We start from the raw sequence: 18473 nt of genomic DNA on the forward strand, positions 1-18473 counted from the left end.
TGGAGTCCTAATTGAAGACTTGCATAACTAGCGCGGATAGGTTAGCGATGGAGGACGCAGGCGGGCCTCGGGGAGTGCTGGGGAATGGATTCTATAAACTGAAGTTTTCACTAGACTCGCTAAATTCTGAGCAATATTTGGGAATCTGAAGCTAGAAGGGGTCGAATGAAAACCGCCAAAAGGCATGCCTTTAATCGCAGCATTTAAGAGGGAGAAGAAGAATTTCTGAGTTCGAGGTCAATCTGGTCTACAGAGCGACTCCCAGAACGGCCAGGGTTACACAGAAACCCTGTCTCGAAAAACCAAAAAACAAAAATTGCTTAGGAAAGGAGGGCATTCCCCCCGGGAATGATGGGAATCTGGGTATAGAAGCTGCACAGAATGCTCAGGGGGCTAGGGGATTCTGGGAAATGTAGTGTGGTTTGTAAAGTGGTTAAACGAAGGTGCATGGGAATGGTGGCGTATAGCGGAACCTGAAAGATACAGAAATAAAATTCCCATACTTTTTGTGTTTTGTTATGAGACAGGTTGACCCTCGAACTCATTATGTTAACTAAGAATGTCCTTAAACTGCTGATCTTCCTACCTCCATCTCCTAAATTGCTGGGATTACAGACGTTTGGGGTTTTATTTTCGAGACAGGGCCTCGCTATGTAGCCCTGCGTGGCCTAAAACTCGCTATGTGGACCAGACTGGCCTCAAACTCACAGAAATTCTCCTCCTTCTGCCTCTCAAGTGCTGGTAATCAAGGGGTACCACCACGCCCGGGCTTGTTTTGGTTTTGAATCTGCTGTTGATGGGGGAATCAACTCAATGAGGAAAAGCATTTGTCTTTGAGCAAATCCTTTGGTCATCATGACTAGAACTGAGCCTGAGACTAGGCAATAAAAAATACTTTAGGATGAATGAATGGGCTCCCTAAGGCATCGGAAAGACAAAGTGCCCACGGGAAATTGAGTTCTCAAACCAGATTAAAGACAGTAGCCGCAAACTAATCTGGGTACCCACTTTTAACCCTCTGGGATAAAGTTCCCGTGCAAAGTTCAAGGGAATCAGATAACATAAGGTAAACTGGAAATGTAATCTCAGGACCACGCCTCCTAAAGGGTTCAGTCCCTGACTTCCAAATGTGCCTCAGAACCACAATGTACCCAGTAGAGTCCATCTCCAGAGCAAGAAGAGCCTGCGGTCTCTAGTCGTAATCCCTTGAGCACACCAGGAAGAAGGGTCCCAAAGAGCGCAGCCCAAAATGACCACACACTTTTCCTTAGTGCGCCTGGGGCTGCAGAGGACTCTAAGAGATATTCAGTGTATCATGCTCTCCTGGCATGCTGGGATGTATAGTACAAAATCTGATTTCCACTAGGTTTGGAAGTTTTATAATAGACCCAACAGATAGGAACACCTTAATATTTCAAGTATCTTCCCCCAAAATCCAATTGGAGAGGAGAGAAACACCTTGAGACAGGAAAACAGACCTAACCCAGACCCACCAAAGTTGAACAGAAAGTTGTCAAATTTGTAGAGAGAAAACAAACGTTTTCCTAAGGGGCACTAGGGCAGCCTCATCCACTCTGTAACCCTTGGATTGTGAAAGAGAAATAGATTACAAACCCTGCAAGGCCTGGGGAATAATGACCATAAATCCAAAAGTATAATCCCATGGCTTTTGAGATGTGAGATGCCTAATCCACACCACACCACACACACACACACACACACACACACACACACACACACACAATTCTTCCCCAAGGCAAGAAATTAGCTATTTCAACCCCTGGGGTCCACAAGGAAGGAGATCATTGACTCCAAAAACTGACTTCTGATTTCTACCTCCTACCATGGAATATATACATACACCCTACCAACACAATACTAAACAGATACTTATAAAATTATCCGCAAAATAAGGCTGCACCAATGCACAGACAGAGGTAAGACTATAACTAACCAGTTTTGGTCTGGCTGTTGTTTTTGTTGAGGTTAGGTTTTTGGGGCAGGATCTTAATATATAATCTTCTTCTGTCCCATCTCTCAAATTCTGGGATTATATGCATGCTCTACACACACCTGGCCTTCAGGTGTGTTATTTTAAACTATCCTTTGGAAGAGTTAATAACCTTGTACAACCAGTTTAAATTCAAGAGGCAATTAATTTATAAATTAATTTTTTGGGGCCAGCTATGGCTGGCCTGTCTGTTACTATCGTTACACCAACCCTGGGTCAACGGGAAGTCTTGAGATCATTAGTCTCCTACAAGGTTGTGTTCTTTCAAATGTGACCTCCAACTAAGGAACAGGAAGAAATTCACTCTCCAAATGGAATTTGGCCACTGCAATTATTGAAGAGGATTCAACCCCAACCCCCTAAAAATCACGATCACTTTTTTTTCCCCTAGTTTTTCAAGACAGGGTTTCTCTGTAGCTTTGAAGCCTGTCCTGGAACTTGCTCTGAAGACCAGGCTGGCCTCGAACTCACAGAGATCCGCCTGCCTCTGCCTCCTGAGTGCTGGGATTAAAGGCAGGGGTCACCACCACCAACTCCATTATTTATGTATGTCTGCTCATTGGTGCAGGTCCACAAGTACACCACTAGAGGGCACCGGATCTCCCTTAGGTGGAGTGACAGGGTCTTGTGGGCCAGTTGTCGTAGGAACTGTGAACTGATCTTGGGTCCTCTGAAAGAGCAGCAAGAACTTTTAACCCGTTGAACCATCTCTCCAGCTCCACAGTCACATCTTTTTGAAAATTGTTATATTCCTTTGTATATGTATGCTCATATATGCCAGCACACATGGAGGTCAGAGGACAACTTGCAGGAGATGTATCTCTCCTTCCACAGGTCACAAGTCTTGGCAGGACACTCCTTTACCTCCTGAGTTGTGTCCTGGGCCCTAGCACCACATCTTACAGATCTATTCCTATGCCAGCCTTCTACCTCGTTCCCCACATGTAGTCTCCTAGCATACTTGTTTATTAATATTATTTGAGACAGGATCTCATGGAGCCCAGGGTGGTCTTGAGCTCACTGCATAGCCAAGGATGACATTAAAATCCTGGTCCCCCTGTCTCTGCCTCCCAGGTGCTGGGATTACAGACATTCACCATCCACACCCAGCTTAAGTAGTACTGAAGATTTAACTCAGGGTCTCAGGAGTGCTAGCCAAGCTACACTCCTGGCCATGAGCTGATGGCTCTCCCAGGCAACATAGAGATGTTAGCCAGCCCACACAGCCAGCCACGCATAATAACAAGACTGAAGAACTCGAGCAGATGTCTGGAGAGCCTTTATTTTGAGTTACAGAAGGGACATGCTCCAGTGGCTCCTGGACCCCATACAATGGGACAAATCCTGGCAGTCTCACTTCCAGCGGCCTCCGACTCGACCCTTCCCAGCCCCCTTTCGACTGTGAGAGAAAAAGGTGGGGTCAGGAAGAGGCTCTAAGCCTCTGAGATAAGCTTAACACAGCGCCTTTAAAATTAAGGAAGTCCATCAAATACCCACCCCCACCCAAAGGAAAAAGAAAGCAGAGGCCACTCCATGCGGTTTCTTTTTCTGCAGTACTGGGCAAATGGAGTCAGGGCCTCACAAGTTATGTAAGCATGCTATAGTGAGTCACGTTTCCCCATCCCTCACTGGGGATTCTAGGCAGGGGCTCTACCTCTAAGACATACCTCTAATCCCTCACTGGGGGAGTCTAGGCAGGGGCTCTACCTCTAAGACACACCCCCAATCCCTCACTGGGTATTCTAGGCAGGGGCTCTACCTTTGAGCACCTCACTGGGGATTATAGGAAGAGACACTACCACTGAGCCACTGTCACACTGAGAGTATCCCTTTCAGATAATCCCCAGTTAGTGGTTGATGACCATGTGGGAGTTGACTTTCTTGGGTTGGTTCAGAGAACTCATGCAAATTTATGAGTAAGGGGCTTGAGGGTGAAGGAAGAAGGGTGAGCTGAAGGTGGTGACATGCTACAGGACTCAGTGAGGCTGGAGCAGTACAGAGAAAGGTTAGAGAAAGACAGAGACTGAGTGGGGAGCAGCAAGAAGCCTGGACGTGGTGGAACACATCAGTAATCTCTGCACTACAGAGGATGAAGCAGGAGGATCACCTAGAATCTGAGGACAACCTGGGCTATATAGCAAGAACCTGACTTAAATTTTAAAAAAAAATCTAGGTATGATGGTTCTGTAATCCCTGTACTTGGGAAGTGGAGGCAGGCAAGAGTCAGGAGTTCAAGGACAGCCTCAACTACAAATGGAGTTCAAGGTCATTCCAGCCTACAGGAGACTTCGTCTTAATAACATGAAATAGAGAGAAGGAAAAGGGTCAGGAACTGGTCTAGGAGTTCCTTCTGTTTGTGTGTTGCTTTCAGTGGATAATAATAAAGAAACTGCCTTGGCCTAGTTGATAGGGTAGAACTTAGGTAGGCAGAGAAGACAGAACTGAATTCTGGGAGAAAGAAAGCAGAGAGTGGCGGCCATGGAGCCGCCAGATCAGACATGCTGAATCTTTCCCTGTAAGAGCCAATAAGAGGCTAGAGATAATGGTCCAGGCAGTGATTTAATTAATACAATTTCTGTGTGGTTATTTCGGATGTAAGCTAGCTGGGTGGCCGGGACAAACAAAGGGCCACCCTCCTCGTGCAACAGATGAAGGAAAAGGAAGAGGAGAAGGATGAGGAAGGGGAGGAAAAGAAGAAGGAGGAGGAGGAGGAGGAGAAGGAGGAGGAGGAGGAGGAAGAGGAGGAGGAGGAGGAGGAAAGAAAAAGAGAGAGAAAGAAAGAAAGAGAGAGAGAAAGAAAGAAAGAAAGAAAGAAAGAAAGAAAGAAAGAGAGAGAGAAAAGAAAAGAAAAGGGGTGTTGCTGAGATGGTTCAGCAGGCAAAGGTGCTTGCAGCCAAGCCTAGGACGAGTTTCATCTCTGGGACCCACATGATAGAAGGAGAAACCAACTCGTCTGAGTCATCTTCTGACCACACTTGCACCATGGCAGCACACACATACACACACACACACACACACACACACACACACACACGTATGCTATGTGAATGTGATTCAAAAAATGTGTAAGAATATATACTCAGAAAGAAAGATCTGGAGGGAGCAGAAATGGGGGGGGGGGGAGACTGAAACCTAAGAGATTATAAGAAGTGAGAGACTGGAGTGTAGGCCAATAATCCCAGCACTCAGAGGCTGAAGCCAGAGGATCAGGAGATCAAGGCCAGCCTTGGCTACCTAGTGAGACTGGCCTACATGTAACTTTGCCTTAAAACTAAATAGACAGACCAACAACAACAAAAAAGTCAGGAAGGGTGAACTTTGTCAGTCACCCCCACATACCGCTGACTTGAGTCATGAGGATCTGCTACAGATCCAAAAACAGCCTGGGCTACATAGTGAGTTCCAGGACAGCCTGGGCTACAAAGTAAGACTTTGTCTTGAAATAATTGGCAAATTAAACAAACAAATAAATAAATAAACTCATAAGAACATATACAGAAAGGATGCCTCGGGGAGTAAGAAACAAAGACAAAGATGCCAAAAGGGCAGGGGTGTGCAGAAGCCACAGAGGGAGGAAGGAAGGCAAGCAAGGAGGGAGGGAGGGAAGGAACAGGGAGATAGGGAGGGAGCAGGCTAGACCTTAGGTGGAGGCTGGGGGTAGCACTTACAATTTCTGGGCATGGCTGATGCGGTTGTACAACACATTGATCTGTGGAACAAGAAGCCAGGTTAGGAGTGGCTGCCCAACGGAAGCCCTGCCTACCACCCTGTCACCCAGCCTGGACCCCAATAGAGCAGGTCCCACCTCGTATTTCTGTTGCTTCAATTTCTCCATCAGGTCAAATTTCTCTGACTCCAGCTGGTGGATCCATTCTGACAGCTCCTGGGCCTTCTCTCTAGCAGGACAAGAAAAAAATGGGATGTACGAGACTCAGGCTGTGTTCTGGGCCCAGAAACATTGAGACACCTACCCCAAGTCATGCAGCAAGTCTTTGAGTTTAGTATAGTTGGTATGTTGTGGAATATTACCTTAACTATGTAAAGGTGTGTTGCATTTGTTTATGCTACATTTGTTTAATTATATAAAGATGTGTTGCTGTTTCACCTTGCCTGCCTAAGGGACTTGATTGGTCTAATAAAAAGCTGAACAGCCATTAACTAAGCAATAGGCGAATAGACAGGCTGGCAAGCAGAGAGAATAAGTACAAGAAAAAATCTAGGATGGAGGGAGGGAGAACAAGGGAGAAAAAGAGGGAGATGCCCGGACCGAACCAGCCAACCTGCCAGCAAGCCTGCCAGCCAGCCACCAGCCAGCCAGACATGGAGTAGGCCAAACATAGGTGAAGAGAAACAGGTTAATTTAAGTTATAAGAACTAGTGGGACAAGCATACACTAAGGCTGAGCATTCATAACTAATGTTAAGTCTCGGTGTCTTGATTTGGGAGCTGCCTCCCAAGTGCTGGGATTAAAGGCATGCACAATTACTACCCAGTTATTTGGTTTTTATTTATCACTTTATGTATTTATTTATTGTGCGTGTGTGTGTTTAGTTTTGACTTCTGAAACAAGGTCTGATGTGGAACAATTCTTTTCTACACTATGAATATGTATTACTCTCATTGGTTAATAAAAAGCTGACAGGCCAGTAGCAGGGCAGGAAGTCAGGTGGAAAAGCCAAACTGAGAATGATGGGAAGAAAGAGAGCAGAGGGGCTGGAGAGATGGCTCAGAGGTTAGGAGCATTGCCTGCTCTTCCAAAGGTCCTGAGTTCAATTCCCAGCAACCACATGGTGGCTCACAACCATCTGTAATGGGGTCTGGTGCCCTCTTCTGGCCTGCAGGCATATTGTATACATAATAAATAAATAAATATTTAAAAAAATAAAATAAAAGAAAGAGAGCAGAGTCAGGGGAGACACCAACCAGTCGCCAGGCAAGAAACACATGAAGAAATGAGGAAATAAGAGGCTGTGGGTTCGTTCTAGGTTAAGAAAAATCAGGTGTGCAGGGCAGTGGTGGCGCATGCCTTTAATCCCAGCACTCAGGAGGCAGAGGCAGGCGGATCTCTGAGTTCGAGGCCAGCCTGGTCTACAAGAGCTAGTTCCAGGACAGGCTCTAGAAACTACAGGGAAACCCTGTCTCGAAAAACCAAAAAAAAAAAAAAAGAAAGAAAGAAAGAAAAAGAAAAATCAGGTTTGATCAAGGAAGACCTCCGAAAAATCTCCAAAGGGAACAGAGGGCCCAGGTGATCCATTTCAGCCTGCCTCTGTGGAAGTTTCCTCTGAGTTCTGCATCCAGAACAGCTCCAAGGATGCTGGCTGAGATGCTCCAGCCGCAAGAATACTCCAGTCAGGACTTGACCATAATCCTAAATTTTCTGAGGATCCCCCAAAGATTACCAGTGCACCCAGTCAACAGGAAGTAGTCTAGAGAACTATGTTCACATTCCCAAAATTAAATTATGAATGTCCGTCATCATTTAGGGGGGTTGGTTACAAGTCATTATAGATAATGGTCAGAAAGAAAAAGCTAAACAAAGAAGATTAGATTCAGGGATCTTGTTCTGAAAAGAAAAAGAGGGGATTATAGAAATGATAGGATAAAAAGCTAAATTATTGGATCTACTTTAATCCAAAAAACAACTATTAATCTTACATATTTTACATTGGTATGGAATTTGGTTTATTGGCACAAACTTAATGTTAATTTTGTTTACTGTATGTATATTTCTACTTCTGTTAATGCAACTCATTTAAAAATGTAATATATAATTAATAAATACAGATTATTAGTCATCTATAATAGTCACATATCTACCTTATTAAACTTATGGTCATGTTAGTTATTTATGTTTTCTAGGTATACAGAGATATATTACAGATAGATATATTTCAAAGTATGCCTACAGAGTATGGCATTTAAAATGTTTTAAGAACTTAGACTTTTCTCAACAGTGAGACATATCTGTTCCCGGCAGCACCAATTAATTCAAAGAGGATGATGGGCATCAAAGAAACTCCATATGGAGTTTGCTTTCTTTATGGCAAAATCTACCTGTGTGGGCAAATAAACTGCCCTTGCCCAATGTACTGTCCAAATTGGACCACAAGGGTGCAAGCCAAACTTTGCCAAGACAAGGTAGAACACTCTTTCAATATTTCCTGCTTCTGAAAAAAGTCTGTCAGATATTCTAGGCCTATGGGTCAAAGATGGATGCCCCAATTACAGAAGAATTTTGGGTGACTGTTCAGGCAGCAAAATGTCCACATAGTTAGATAACATTTCACCCTTCTGTGACCTTTGATGACGTTGAAGACTAGATAGTTATAGCTTTCCTTAGTTCTGACAAAAGTTAAATTAGATGCAAAACTTTAGACTTACCAAGATAAGATAGTTAAGTATTTTCTCTAATTTTGCCAAATACAAATAGAATGGATATTGTTACTATAATTCTTACTTAATGACTGTTTTTGTTGTATATAGCTTTACTATATTAAGGTTAAAATCTTCCTTTTTAATTAGACAAAAAGGGGGAAATGATGTGGAACAATCCTTTTCTGTATTATGAATATGCAATACTCTCATTGGTTAATAAAAGCTGACAGGCTGGCAGCTGGGCAGGAAGTTAGGTGGGAAAACTAAGAACGAAGGGAAGAAGGAGGCCAGAGTCAGCAGAGATGCCAACTAGCTGCCCAGGAAGCAAGACATGCTAGAGCACAGGTGAAACCATGAGCCACATGGAAATACATAGATTAATAAAAATGGGTTAATTTAGATGTGAGAGTTAGCTAGTAACAAACCTGAGCTATCGGCTGAGCATTTATAACTCCTATTCAGCCTCTGAGTCAATTATTTGGGATTCGGTAGTTGCGACAGGAAACATCAGTTACAAAGGTCTCATGTGACTGAAGCCTGGCCTCCTACCCAATATATAGGAGAGGATGACCCTGAACTTCTGATTCCCCTGCCTCCACCTCCTGAATGTTAGGATTGCACCTAAATGAGGGAGAGGGCGCTGTGTATACCAGACTCTACAGGCCATGCCAGCCACAGGACAGTTTGCATCTGAGTGACACTTTGAACAGAGAAAGCAGAGGTGGCCCAGAAAAAGAATGTCACTTGCTTGAAGTAACACAGCACCAAGGCACAGACTCAGAGTATCGCGCGTGGAAGCCCTACAAGAGCCACAAGCACCTACCGGAGCTGGTCCTCCCCCATGTAGTCAATGTCCAAGGGCTTTTTCCTCTCAGACAGGATCCTGAGCTTCATCTCCCGGCCAGTCTGCCGCTTCCCACGTTTCTGTTCTGCCTGGAAAGGGAGGAATCCCAAGCCAGGGATGAAACCTGGAGGTTAAAATCCACTTGGGGGGGGGGGGGGTTGGAGAGATGGCTCAGCCGTTAAGAGCACTGGCTGCTCTTCCAGCGGTCCTGAGTTCAATTCCCAGCACCCACATGGCAGCTCACAACTGTCTGTAACTCCAGTTCCAGGGTATTTGACACTCACACCAATGAACATAAGATAATAATAATAAATTTAAAAATAATTTTAAAAATCCACTCAGAGTCCTGAGATCATGGCTAGTGCCTCCAACAGCTGCTCCAGCCCTCCTCCCCCAGACACAAGGGCCCAGGCCTCAACCCTCCTCCCCCAGACTCAAAGGCCAAGGCTCCATGCCTCCTCCCTCAGACACAGGAGCATAGGCCCCATTCTTCCCAAGGGGACAAAGACATTCAGCAGCTGGTCACATGTTGTCTAAAGTGACAGCTGCCCCTACACAGGACCTAGGTTCAGTCAGGACCCAGGCTCAGTCGTCCTCTTCAGGACCAGCATCCGAAGCTTCCCCTCCCTTCCCTCTTGTACACACAGACCCCAGGCTTGCACAGGCTAGACTCACCTTGACCAGGTAGCCCCCAAAATGAGCCCCCATGTTGGAGAGAACCTTCTTCTTCTTGGCGTCATCCTCTGCTCGCTTCTTTGCTTCCTCCTCCTCCTTCCTCATCTTCTCTTCCTGTGAAAACAGAGCAGTTCCCTCCATGAGGGAGGAAGGCACTAGCTGGGTAGTGGATGGCTTAGCGCCATACTGACTGAAGATGCAGCCACCGAGGAATCCACTCCTTAAGGTGATATCCCCCCCCCCCATTTTTTTCTCCCGGAGATGAGCCCTCAAAGTCACAGAAATCCTCCTGCCTCCGCTTCTCCAGGACTGGGATCATAGGTCTAGGCCCACCGCACCCAACAAAGCCCAGTCTTTGTGTTATGGTTTGAGGTTTGAGTCTCTTGATCTAGCCACGCCTGAAGCTGGACCAGAAGTAGACTTTTTATTTATATGCAGTTTGTCCTTTTATTAGAAAAAGCTTACGCGGCACATTACAGGGGCTTTCTGAAAACCGCAGAGAATATCAAAAGTGGGAAAGGAAGTATTCTTCTCTAGCGAAGGGACAGACACCTACCGCCAGCTTGGCCTGCCGCTCTCGCTCCTTTTCGGTTCTGAATCGCTGCTGCTCAGCTCTCTCTGCACGACGCCTTTCCTGGGGGTGGAATGAAGAAAGATGGGGGAGGAGGATCAGAGGCTAGCCTCTCCCCCAAGTTATCTCTCCCTTCACCTCTAGGCAGCAAGAGAAATAGTGTGGTTTCTTTTGTTTGATTTCCTTTTTTGAAATAGTCTCAGATAGCCCAGGCCGGTCTAAAACTCGTGGCAATCTGCCTGCCATGGCCACCTAAGTGCAGGACTGGCAGAAATACACATTGGAGTGCAACCACCCGGTGCCCCCATTGTTTCTCCCGGAGACCCCAAAGCACTTCACGGAGGAAGGGAAGAGGAGAGACCGAAGGACCCGACCTCCCAGGCCTCCCCGGCCTCCCAGGCTCACGATGCGATCTTTCAACGCAATGAGCTCCTCCTCCTCCTTCTTTCGCTGCTCGAAGTGCACATCAATGAGAGTCTGCAGTTCCAGCAAGTCTTTCTCCATGCGCTTCCGGTGGATGTCCTGCAGGGGAAGCCCGTGAGGCTGCGGGACCAGGCCCTAGAGCCGAACCCTTTTCAGCCCCAGGGGATAATTGACCTCCTGCTGGGATGGATTCCAGCAGTTGTCAGCAAGCGTTCCTTGCTGACAACCGGGCGCCGAGGTAAATCCAGGCATTTTAAGAAGGGAGCAGAGAGACGCGATCAGAATAGGCTTAAGGCGCCAAAGAACCAGCAAGTACGTCTGGGGTAGGACAGCTGTCACTTACATCAAAGTCCACACGCTCCCCTTCTGGAATCTTCGGAGGGATCAAAGGAGGTACCACTGGACGGCTGTGTGGACAGAATGGATAGAGATCATCCACAGGCTGGCCCCCCTCAACCACCCACCTCACCACACGCCGAAGTGACAGCTGCCCGGAGTCTGTGTGGAGACCACAGTCAGAAAAATACATTTTAAATATGTTGGGTTTAATAAAACATGTAAGACTGTTTGTTTTGCCTGCTTGGACATACTTGTAAAAGTGGGCAGGGCCTAGTGGCACAAGTCTGTCATTTGATCAACTTGGGAATCAGAGGCAAATCAGGGCCTGCCTGGTCTAGAGGAAAGCTGAGGCCACCCTTGGAAACTTGCGAGACCCAGCCTCAAACTAAAAAGTAAAAGCAGGACTGGGGATGTGACTCAGCAGTAGAGCACCTGCCTAGAATCCCCAATGAGGGGCTGTGGATGTGGCTCAAGATGGAGTACATGGCTCAAACATGCAAGGCCATAGGTTGAGTCTTCTGCATTAAAAAGGCAGGGATAACCGGGCAGGGCTGGTACATGCCTTTAATCCCAGCACTCGGGAGGCAGAGACAGGAGGATCTCTGTGAGTTCAAGGCCAGCCTGGCCTACAGAGCTAGTGCCAGGACAGCTACGGTTGTTACAAAGAGAAACTCTGTCTCAAAAAAAGGGAGGGGGAGGGATAGCTCAGCAATAAAAGGCCCAAGGGCCAAGCCTGATTATCTGAGTTTCATTCCTGGGGACCCACGTGGCAGAATGAGAGAACTGGGCCCCGGAAGTCATCTTCAGAACTCCACACTTGCGCCATGCACACACACCTTCGTGCTCACACACATTCACAAAATAAATAGTAAAATGCTTTAAAGCATAAAACGTACTGCTTTTGTATAATTTTTTGAACATGCTCCCAGACACTCCATTTTCTTTTAAAATGCTTTTCTTTAATTGTACGTGTAGGGGTTCTCTGCCTGCAGTCTGTGCAGCCTGTGTGTGGCCAAGCGTCCACAAAGGCCAGAAGAAAGCATCAGATCCCTTGGAACTCAAGTTACGTGGGTGCTGGGAACTGAACCCAGGACCTCTGGAAGAGCAGTCAGTGCTCTTAAACCCTGAGCCATCTCTCCAGCCCCTAAAATTGTATTTCAAGGGTAAAGACGGAGCCCAGAGCTCATGAATACTATGTTCCATAAACTTCTTTAAGTAATGTATGGTCCCCCCAGCTGTGTTAATGTCCTGCTACTCGCTGATTAACAGCAAGAGTGCACAGCTGTAACAAGAAACACATCTGCGTGTTCAGAACACCTACAGTTTCTTTTAATAGCTGTGATTTGAGATTAACGAAACCCACAGACATCAAAGTTGGAATTTCCAAGGCTACTGTACTGAGCGTGCAGCGACACTGCGCGGCTCACACTCTTTCCCGGGTGCAGCGACAGTGCGCGGCTCACACTCTTTCCAAAGACTCAGGTTAACGAACACTTCCTGAACAATTCATTCGTCACCACACTCCATGCCTTGGTAGGGTTCATTCACTTGCCGAAAGTGGTGGTGTCTCTACTGTTCCAGAAACCCTCGGAAACTGCCCTCACCTCCTCCCTGCCTCCCCCGGAGCTCTCTAACCCCTTCATTCTGCTCCCTTGACCTGGAATCTTCGTGGTTGTGTTCCTTCCTCCTAGGGCTCTAAAGCTTGGCCCTAACATCACCACCCAGGCCTCCTCTCAGCTTGGTGTGCTTCCACTGCCGGCACTGTCCTCCTTGGCTTAGCTGTAATCTCAGAATGACCTGGTTCTGCATCCAGACTGGAAGAGATCCACTCAACTTTGCCTGCAAGACATGGCTTTCCTTGCCTACCATGTACCCAATACCTTCTTTGACTAGCAAGGTCTCCAGCCATCAGGATCTATAAGTCATCTCCCTCAGGAAAGCTTCCTTGATTGGCTGAGGGCAGACCTGTTTCACACGGCAGGAAGGTTCTGAGCTTCTTGCTATAAGAGTTAAGGCTGTCTGTTTCAAGTTCTCATTTCTCTGCTTTTCAGGTACCCTGTCTCTGCAGGTGGAGGAGCATGGGAGGACCCGCTTGTGACCCATGCCAACCCTGTAGCATCTCACCTGGGTTTGGGGCGCTCTTCTTCTGGTGGCAATGGGGGAATACAAAAAGATAATTAGAAAGAGTTTAGTGTAGAGCTTGGCACCCCTAAGAGAGAACCCAAGGAAGATCTGAGAGTCCAGTTCTGGGGGACGGCCATTACAAGAGGGAAGGGGTGTCAAGGTGGCCAAAAGGGAGGAAGAGGGTCACTCGCATCAGATATACATTCTGCACTGAATGGAGACACCCAGTCCCCAACTTCTGGAAACCCAAGAGACCAAACTCCTGACTGTCTACAATTATTTTGTCCCCTGTATCCTGCCTTCCCCATCCTGCCCAGCAGTGGAGGGGACCCCCATCTCTTCATTCAGGGACCCCCCCAGATCTCTGTCCCCAGTCCCCTATTCCTTTGGAACACAGCCACCCCCCTTAATAGTACTCTAAAGTTCAAGTTCCTCTCAGCTCATGCCTGTAATCTTAGCCTCTTGGGAGGCTGAGGCAGGAGGATTGCTGTGAGTTCAAGGCCAACATATATGCTACATATGCATTTTCAGGCCAACTTGAGCTACAAAAAAAACATTATCTATCTCAAAAAAAACATTAAAAAATAAAATTAAAAAACTGAGCGTGGTGGTGAACACCTGTTATCCCAGTGCTCGAGAGGCTGAGGCAGGAAAGTTGCTGCAAGTTCGAGGCCAGCCTGGGCTACATAAGACCCCGTCTCCAAAACCAAACAAATAAAACACAATGTAAGATAAAAAAAAAAAAAAAAAAGTTCAGATCCCAACCTTCGAATGTATATAGGGATCAAATATAACATACAGGGTCGAGAGCCAAAAGGAAAGGCGATGGGGCACCTCTCCAACAACACTCAACTTTCTCTATTAAGTTTTCATTCCAAGATTGGAATGAAAGCTTGTTACAACAGTCCCTTTAATAAAGGGAAAAGGTTTAAAGACATGCAAGGCAATTTCCCTTCATGGCCACCAGAGGGCGCAGAGCCCTAGCGGCTTAAAGGATCAGGCTAGGCCAGGCAGGTTATCCAGGAGCGGATGGGGTGATAGTGGATGGTGCACCTGATGATGTCGGGGTCCCCAGACAACCCGAATCAATCCCAGGGAGCGAAGAAGCTATGGTTACCTCGCTCTGCCACCGGCTCCGGTTCCTCGGGGGCTGGGAGAAGCGAGGATTGGGAGATGCGGGGAGAGGAAGCCACACAGTAGCATAGAGGGGGTGGGGAGAGAAGCGAGATGCAGTTAAAGAATGGACCAGGATCCTCCAGCCCAACACATCGTTCTTTTCCCCTCCCCACCCCACCCCCACACCAAGACCTCCTAGGACCTGTGGGATTCAGGCCTCACCTTCCTCCTCCTCCACCGCCTCCTCATCTGGAAAGAGTGGGGACACACAAAGAAAATATTAGATCCGGGATAAGGAGCATCAAGTGTGTACCAGAGACTCATGGGGTAGCCCCAGCCCTCGCTTCTCAGACCCAGGAGCGTCCCAGCCTCCATCAGGTCTGGGGTCTAAACCCAAGTCCTGGGTAAGAGGAGGGTGGGTTAACAAGATGGCACTCGTGTCCCGGCTGCAATAGCAAGAGGGGCCGTTCCCACCTGTTGTCAGGGGTTTCCTGGGAGCAGCTTCAGAACATCCCACCCGCTCCATACGCCAAAGTGGCGCTGGACTGCCACACTTCCCCCTCAAGAAGCCAGCTTCTTCCTGCTTCCTCCACCGCCTAGAGCCCTCTCCCCACTTACCTTCTGCCTGCTCCCTAGAAACATGGACAAGGAGAGAAGGGGAGAGAAGGGGACAGTTAGACATCTTGGAATGATCTCTCCTCATCGCAAGCCCCCAACCCTGACAGACGCCATCACTCACTCCTCATAGTCTTGTTCTTCCGTGTCTGACATTCTGGAGTGACCTGCAGAACAGAGAAGAGAGGCTGAGTAGGGTAAGGTCCCCAAGGGAAGAGGGCTGGTGCCTAGACTCCTGGGTCTGAGGGAGGTGCGATGGGGTCTGGACCTCTGGATCAGAGCAGGGAAGGCTAGCATCCAGCGTCCCAGCTCATGGAAGCCGGGCCCCAGTCCGACACCGAGCCTGCCTACCCTGCCCCCCCACCCAGCTGTCTTCTTTTGTCCTGTGACAGGTTCGTGGGAACCTGATCCCTGAAGGGATTAGGAGATATTGGAAAAGGGACAGGGTTTGAAGACAATAGCTGCCCCACCCCTAGTGCTATTTTGGGGGAATGTCACAGACAGAGAAACAGAGGACATTTCCCAATAAGGAACTGGAGAAGTGGGGCTTCCCCCACCACAGCCCCTTGCTCACCTAGCATTCCTCCCGTGTCTATTTTCCTTTCGTCTAAATTCTGCTCAGGGATGTGTGTGCATCCATCAAAAGCAACTTCAGCCTGATCTCCTAAAGACCACAACTCCCTCCCCTAAATTCTGTTCCTCTGGGCCTGAAAGTCCCCACATTGAGACCTTCAGAGGTCAGTACCCACAGATTCTGAGATCCAAGTCCTGTGCCCTTGTTATGTGAGACCAAGAAATCTTGGTATCTCTAGATTATCAGGTGCCCAGTTCATACTAGCACATGTGTGGGCCCTTAAATTCCAAGACCCACAAGACTGGGGGGGGGGGGGTGGAGGGTGGTGTTGAGACAGGGTCTCAACACAAGCTAGCCTTGAACTCACTATGTGGCCAAGGATGCCCTTGAATTCCTGATTCTTCTGCCTCCCTGAGTGCCAGATCACAGCCTGCACCTGTCTGAACCCCAGATATAAGACTTCAGGGTACAAGATCATCAAATAAAACCTGACACTCAAACCCAGAAGTCCCATCTGCAGCACCCTGGATTACAATGTCACCCTTCCAAATAGTCTGTTTCTTTCTTTGTTTTCCAAGACAGGGCCTTACTCTGTTTTTCAGGCTGGCCCCAAACTAAAAATCTTCCTGCTTCAATCTTTTGAGTATTGGGACTTCCGTCCTGTACCAGAGACCTCAGGCCCAAGTCCTTCCCCAGTTCCTCATACATCGAGACTTCCCAAACCTTAATACAGGAGCTATTTGCCCTTCAAGCACAGATTCTGTGGTTCCTCCAGCCTCTGAGACCTCCACATTTCTTTTTGTGACAGTATTACTGTGTAACCCTGAACTCTCTTTGTAAACCAGCCTAGATTTGAGCTCATAGAGATCCATATGCCTCTGCCTTCCAAATGCTTCCTCCACCATGTTAAGAAGAACACCCCCAGAATCCATAACCCACAAATCTACACCTCTACCCATGCCATTCCGAGTCCTCCCGAAGGCTCAGGCTTAGCTGGGTTGCTGCTGCTTACAATCTCAACTCTAAGATGGCAGAATGAATGCTGTAAGCTCAAGGCAGCCTAGGCTACAGAATGAGACTGTCTCAAAGCAGGAGGAGGAGGGGAAGAAGAGGAACAGGAGGAGGAGAAGGGGAAGATTCTGACCTCACTTTCACACCTGGTTCCCACTCTTATCCTGCCCACCCCCAAAGACATCTGTGTGAAGAACTGAGAGCCCAGTTACCTAAGGCTGGGTCCACTGATGCTGCAGAGGGGATCTGATGCTTCTGGGGACAGTGACGCACCTCTTGGGTTTATAGCTGGATGCTCAGCCCCGCCCCCGGGTTGGAGGAGGGGGCTAGGATTCCTCTGTCCAAACACCATCCCCCATGCTCAGAGACTGTCCTGCCCTCTCTGGCTCCAGTTTGGGGGTCCAACCCCTGCCATCTGCTTCAAGATTCCTGTTGGATTCAGTCAACAATACCCTAGATTCCAGGCTGAGTCAGGCACCTCACAAGCTCTCTTAGGACACCCAACAATATTCTAAGCTTTGGAGTCCCCCAAAATGGAAACAGTATAGAAAAAAAGGGCTTAATGGCAAAAGGGGGGGTCTAAGCAAGGCTTTCTGCTTTTTTCTCTACTTTGCTTTTCTCAAACTTCTCCTATAGCCCCTGTCTGCATGTTCCTCTCTCTCTCTCTCTCTCTCTCTCTCTCTCTCTCTCTCTCTCTCTCTCTCTCTCTCTCTCTCTCTCTCTCTGTGTGTGTGTGTGTGTGTGTGTGTGTGTGTGTGTATGTTTCTGTTCCTACATTTCTCCCCTCTCTGTCTCAGTCCAACTGTCTCCCGTCCCTACCCCCACTCCTTTGTCTGCCACCGGGATTCCACCACGGTGACAACAGGCTGCTAAAGCTGGGAAGCAGGTGTGGGGAGGAGGGAGAGGATGGGGTATCAGACTCGAGAGCCCTCACCCTCCCAGCCCCTGCTCTTTCCATCTGACACAGATCTTTTTTAGTATCCTCTGGCCCGCCCCTTCTCAGCCAAGCCATGACCTTGAACTCTAGGGAATCCGTGGCCGCCCTGAAAGCAGCTTCCATGTTCCTCCATGCCTCAAACTGCATCTTTGGGTTTGTTTCTGCGGGTGTTCGGGTGTTCGGGGGCTCTCTTCCCTTTTTGGTTTGGGCTCTCTTTTCTCTCTCTCTCTCTCTCTCTCTCTCTCTCTCTCTCTCTCTCTCGTTCTCTCTCTCTTGTCTGAACTGCTGTGAAATTCTGCATTTTTTGTTTTGTTTCGAGGGCAGAGGGTGAGGAAAGATTTGAGGTTTCATGTGGCCCATGCCAGCCTCAAACTCATTTATGTAGTTAAGGGTAGCTGGAACTCCTGATCCTTCAGCCCTGCACGTCGGCAGTGCTGGGGTTAAAACAGTTTCTCCATGTTTTTGTCCTTATGTGTTCCTGGGGTGTCTGTATGTAGTCACCTACATCTCTGCTTTGCCTTTCTTTTTCTTTTTTTTTCTGTTTGTTTGTTTGGTTGGTTGGTTGGTTGGTTTTCGAGACAGGGTTTCTCTGTAGCTTTGGAGCCTGTACTGGAACTCGATCTGTAGACCAGGCTGGCCTCAAACTTACAGAGATCTGCCTCCCAAGTGCTGGGATTAAAGGCCTGCGCCACCACTGCCCAGCTGACTCTGCCTTTCTGTGTCTGGGCCATATGTCTTTCTCCATCCTTCTGAATTGTCTCCCTCTCTCTCTCTCTCTCTCTCTCTCTCTCTCTCTCTCTCTCTCGTTTCCTGTTTCTGTGGAGCTTTTCATGAGTTTGTTAGTTAGTTTTGTTGGTT

General features: G+C 47.8%; 1 protein-coding gene across 5 annotated transcripts; it reads right to left on the minus strand.

The window, feature by feature from the left end:
• Window positions 1–3322: 3322 nt before the first annotated feature.
• Window positions 3323–15249, minus strand: Tnnt1 (troponin T1, slow skeletal type). 5 transcript variants are annotated; one of them, XM_038339081.1, is made up of 13 exons: window positions 15218–15249; window positions 15097–15110; window positions 14701–14727; window positions 14480–14512; window positions 13363–13381; window positions 11243–11306; window positions 10882–10998; window positions 10462–10539; window positions 9906–10019; window positions 9210–9319; window positions 5817–5907; window positions 5680–5720; window positions 3323–3410 (listed from the first exon to the last, which is right to left on the minus strand). In XM_038339081.1, the coding sequence occupies exons 1-13, from the start codon at window positions 15247–15249 to the stop codon at window positions 3365–3367; spliced, it is 786 nt and encodes a 261-aa protein (XP_038195009.1). In that variant the 3' UTR covers window positions 3323–3364. The 5 variants fall into 5 exon arrangements, with proteins under 5 accessions (XP_038195009.1, XP_038195008.1, XP_038195012.1 ...); XM_038339080.1 differs by having other exon boundaries at window positions 13363–13384; XM_038339084.1 differs by lacking the exon at window positions 14480–14512 and having other exon boundaries at window positions 13363–13378.
• Between the last annotated feature and the right edge of the window lie 3224 nt (window positions 15250–18473).

This window comes from Arvicola amphibius, chromosome 8, assembly GCF_903992535.2.
Source record: "Arvicola amphibius chromosome 8, mArvAmp1.2, whole genome shotgun sequence".
Lineage (NCBI taxonomy): Eukaryota > Metazoa > Chordata > Mammalia > Rodentia > Cricetidae > Arvicola > Arvicola amphibius.

Bases quoted from the DNA above. Each gene is read 5' to 3' on its own strand.
- Tnnt1 (XM_038339080.1), bottom strand. From the start codon at position 15,249: ATGTCAGACACGGAAGAACAAGACTATGAGGA. The intron at 10,999-11,242 runs GTAAGTGACAGC...CTTCCCCTGCAG, and splicing joins GGGAGCGTGTGGACTTTGAT to GACATCCACCGGAAGCGCAT. The intron at 5,721-5,816 runs GTGGGACCTGCT...CTTGTTCCACAG, and splicing joins TGAAGCAACAGAAATACGAG to ATCAATGTGTTGTACAACCG.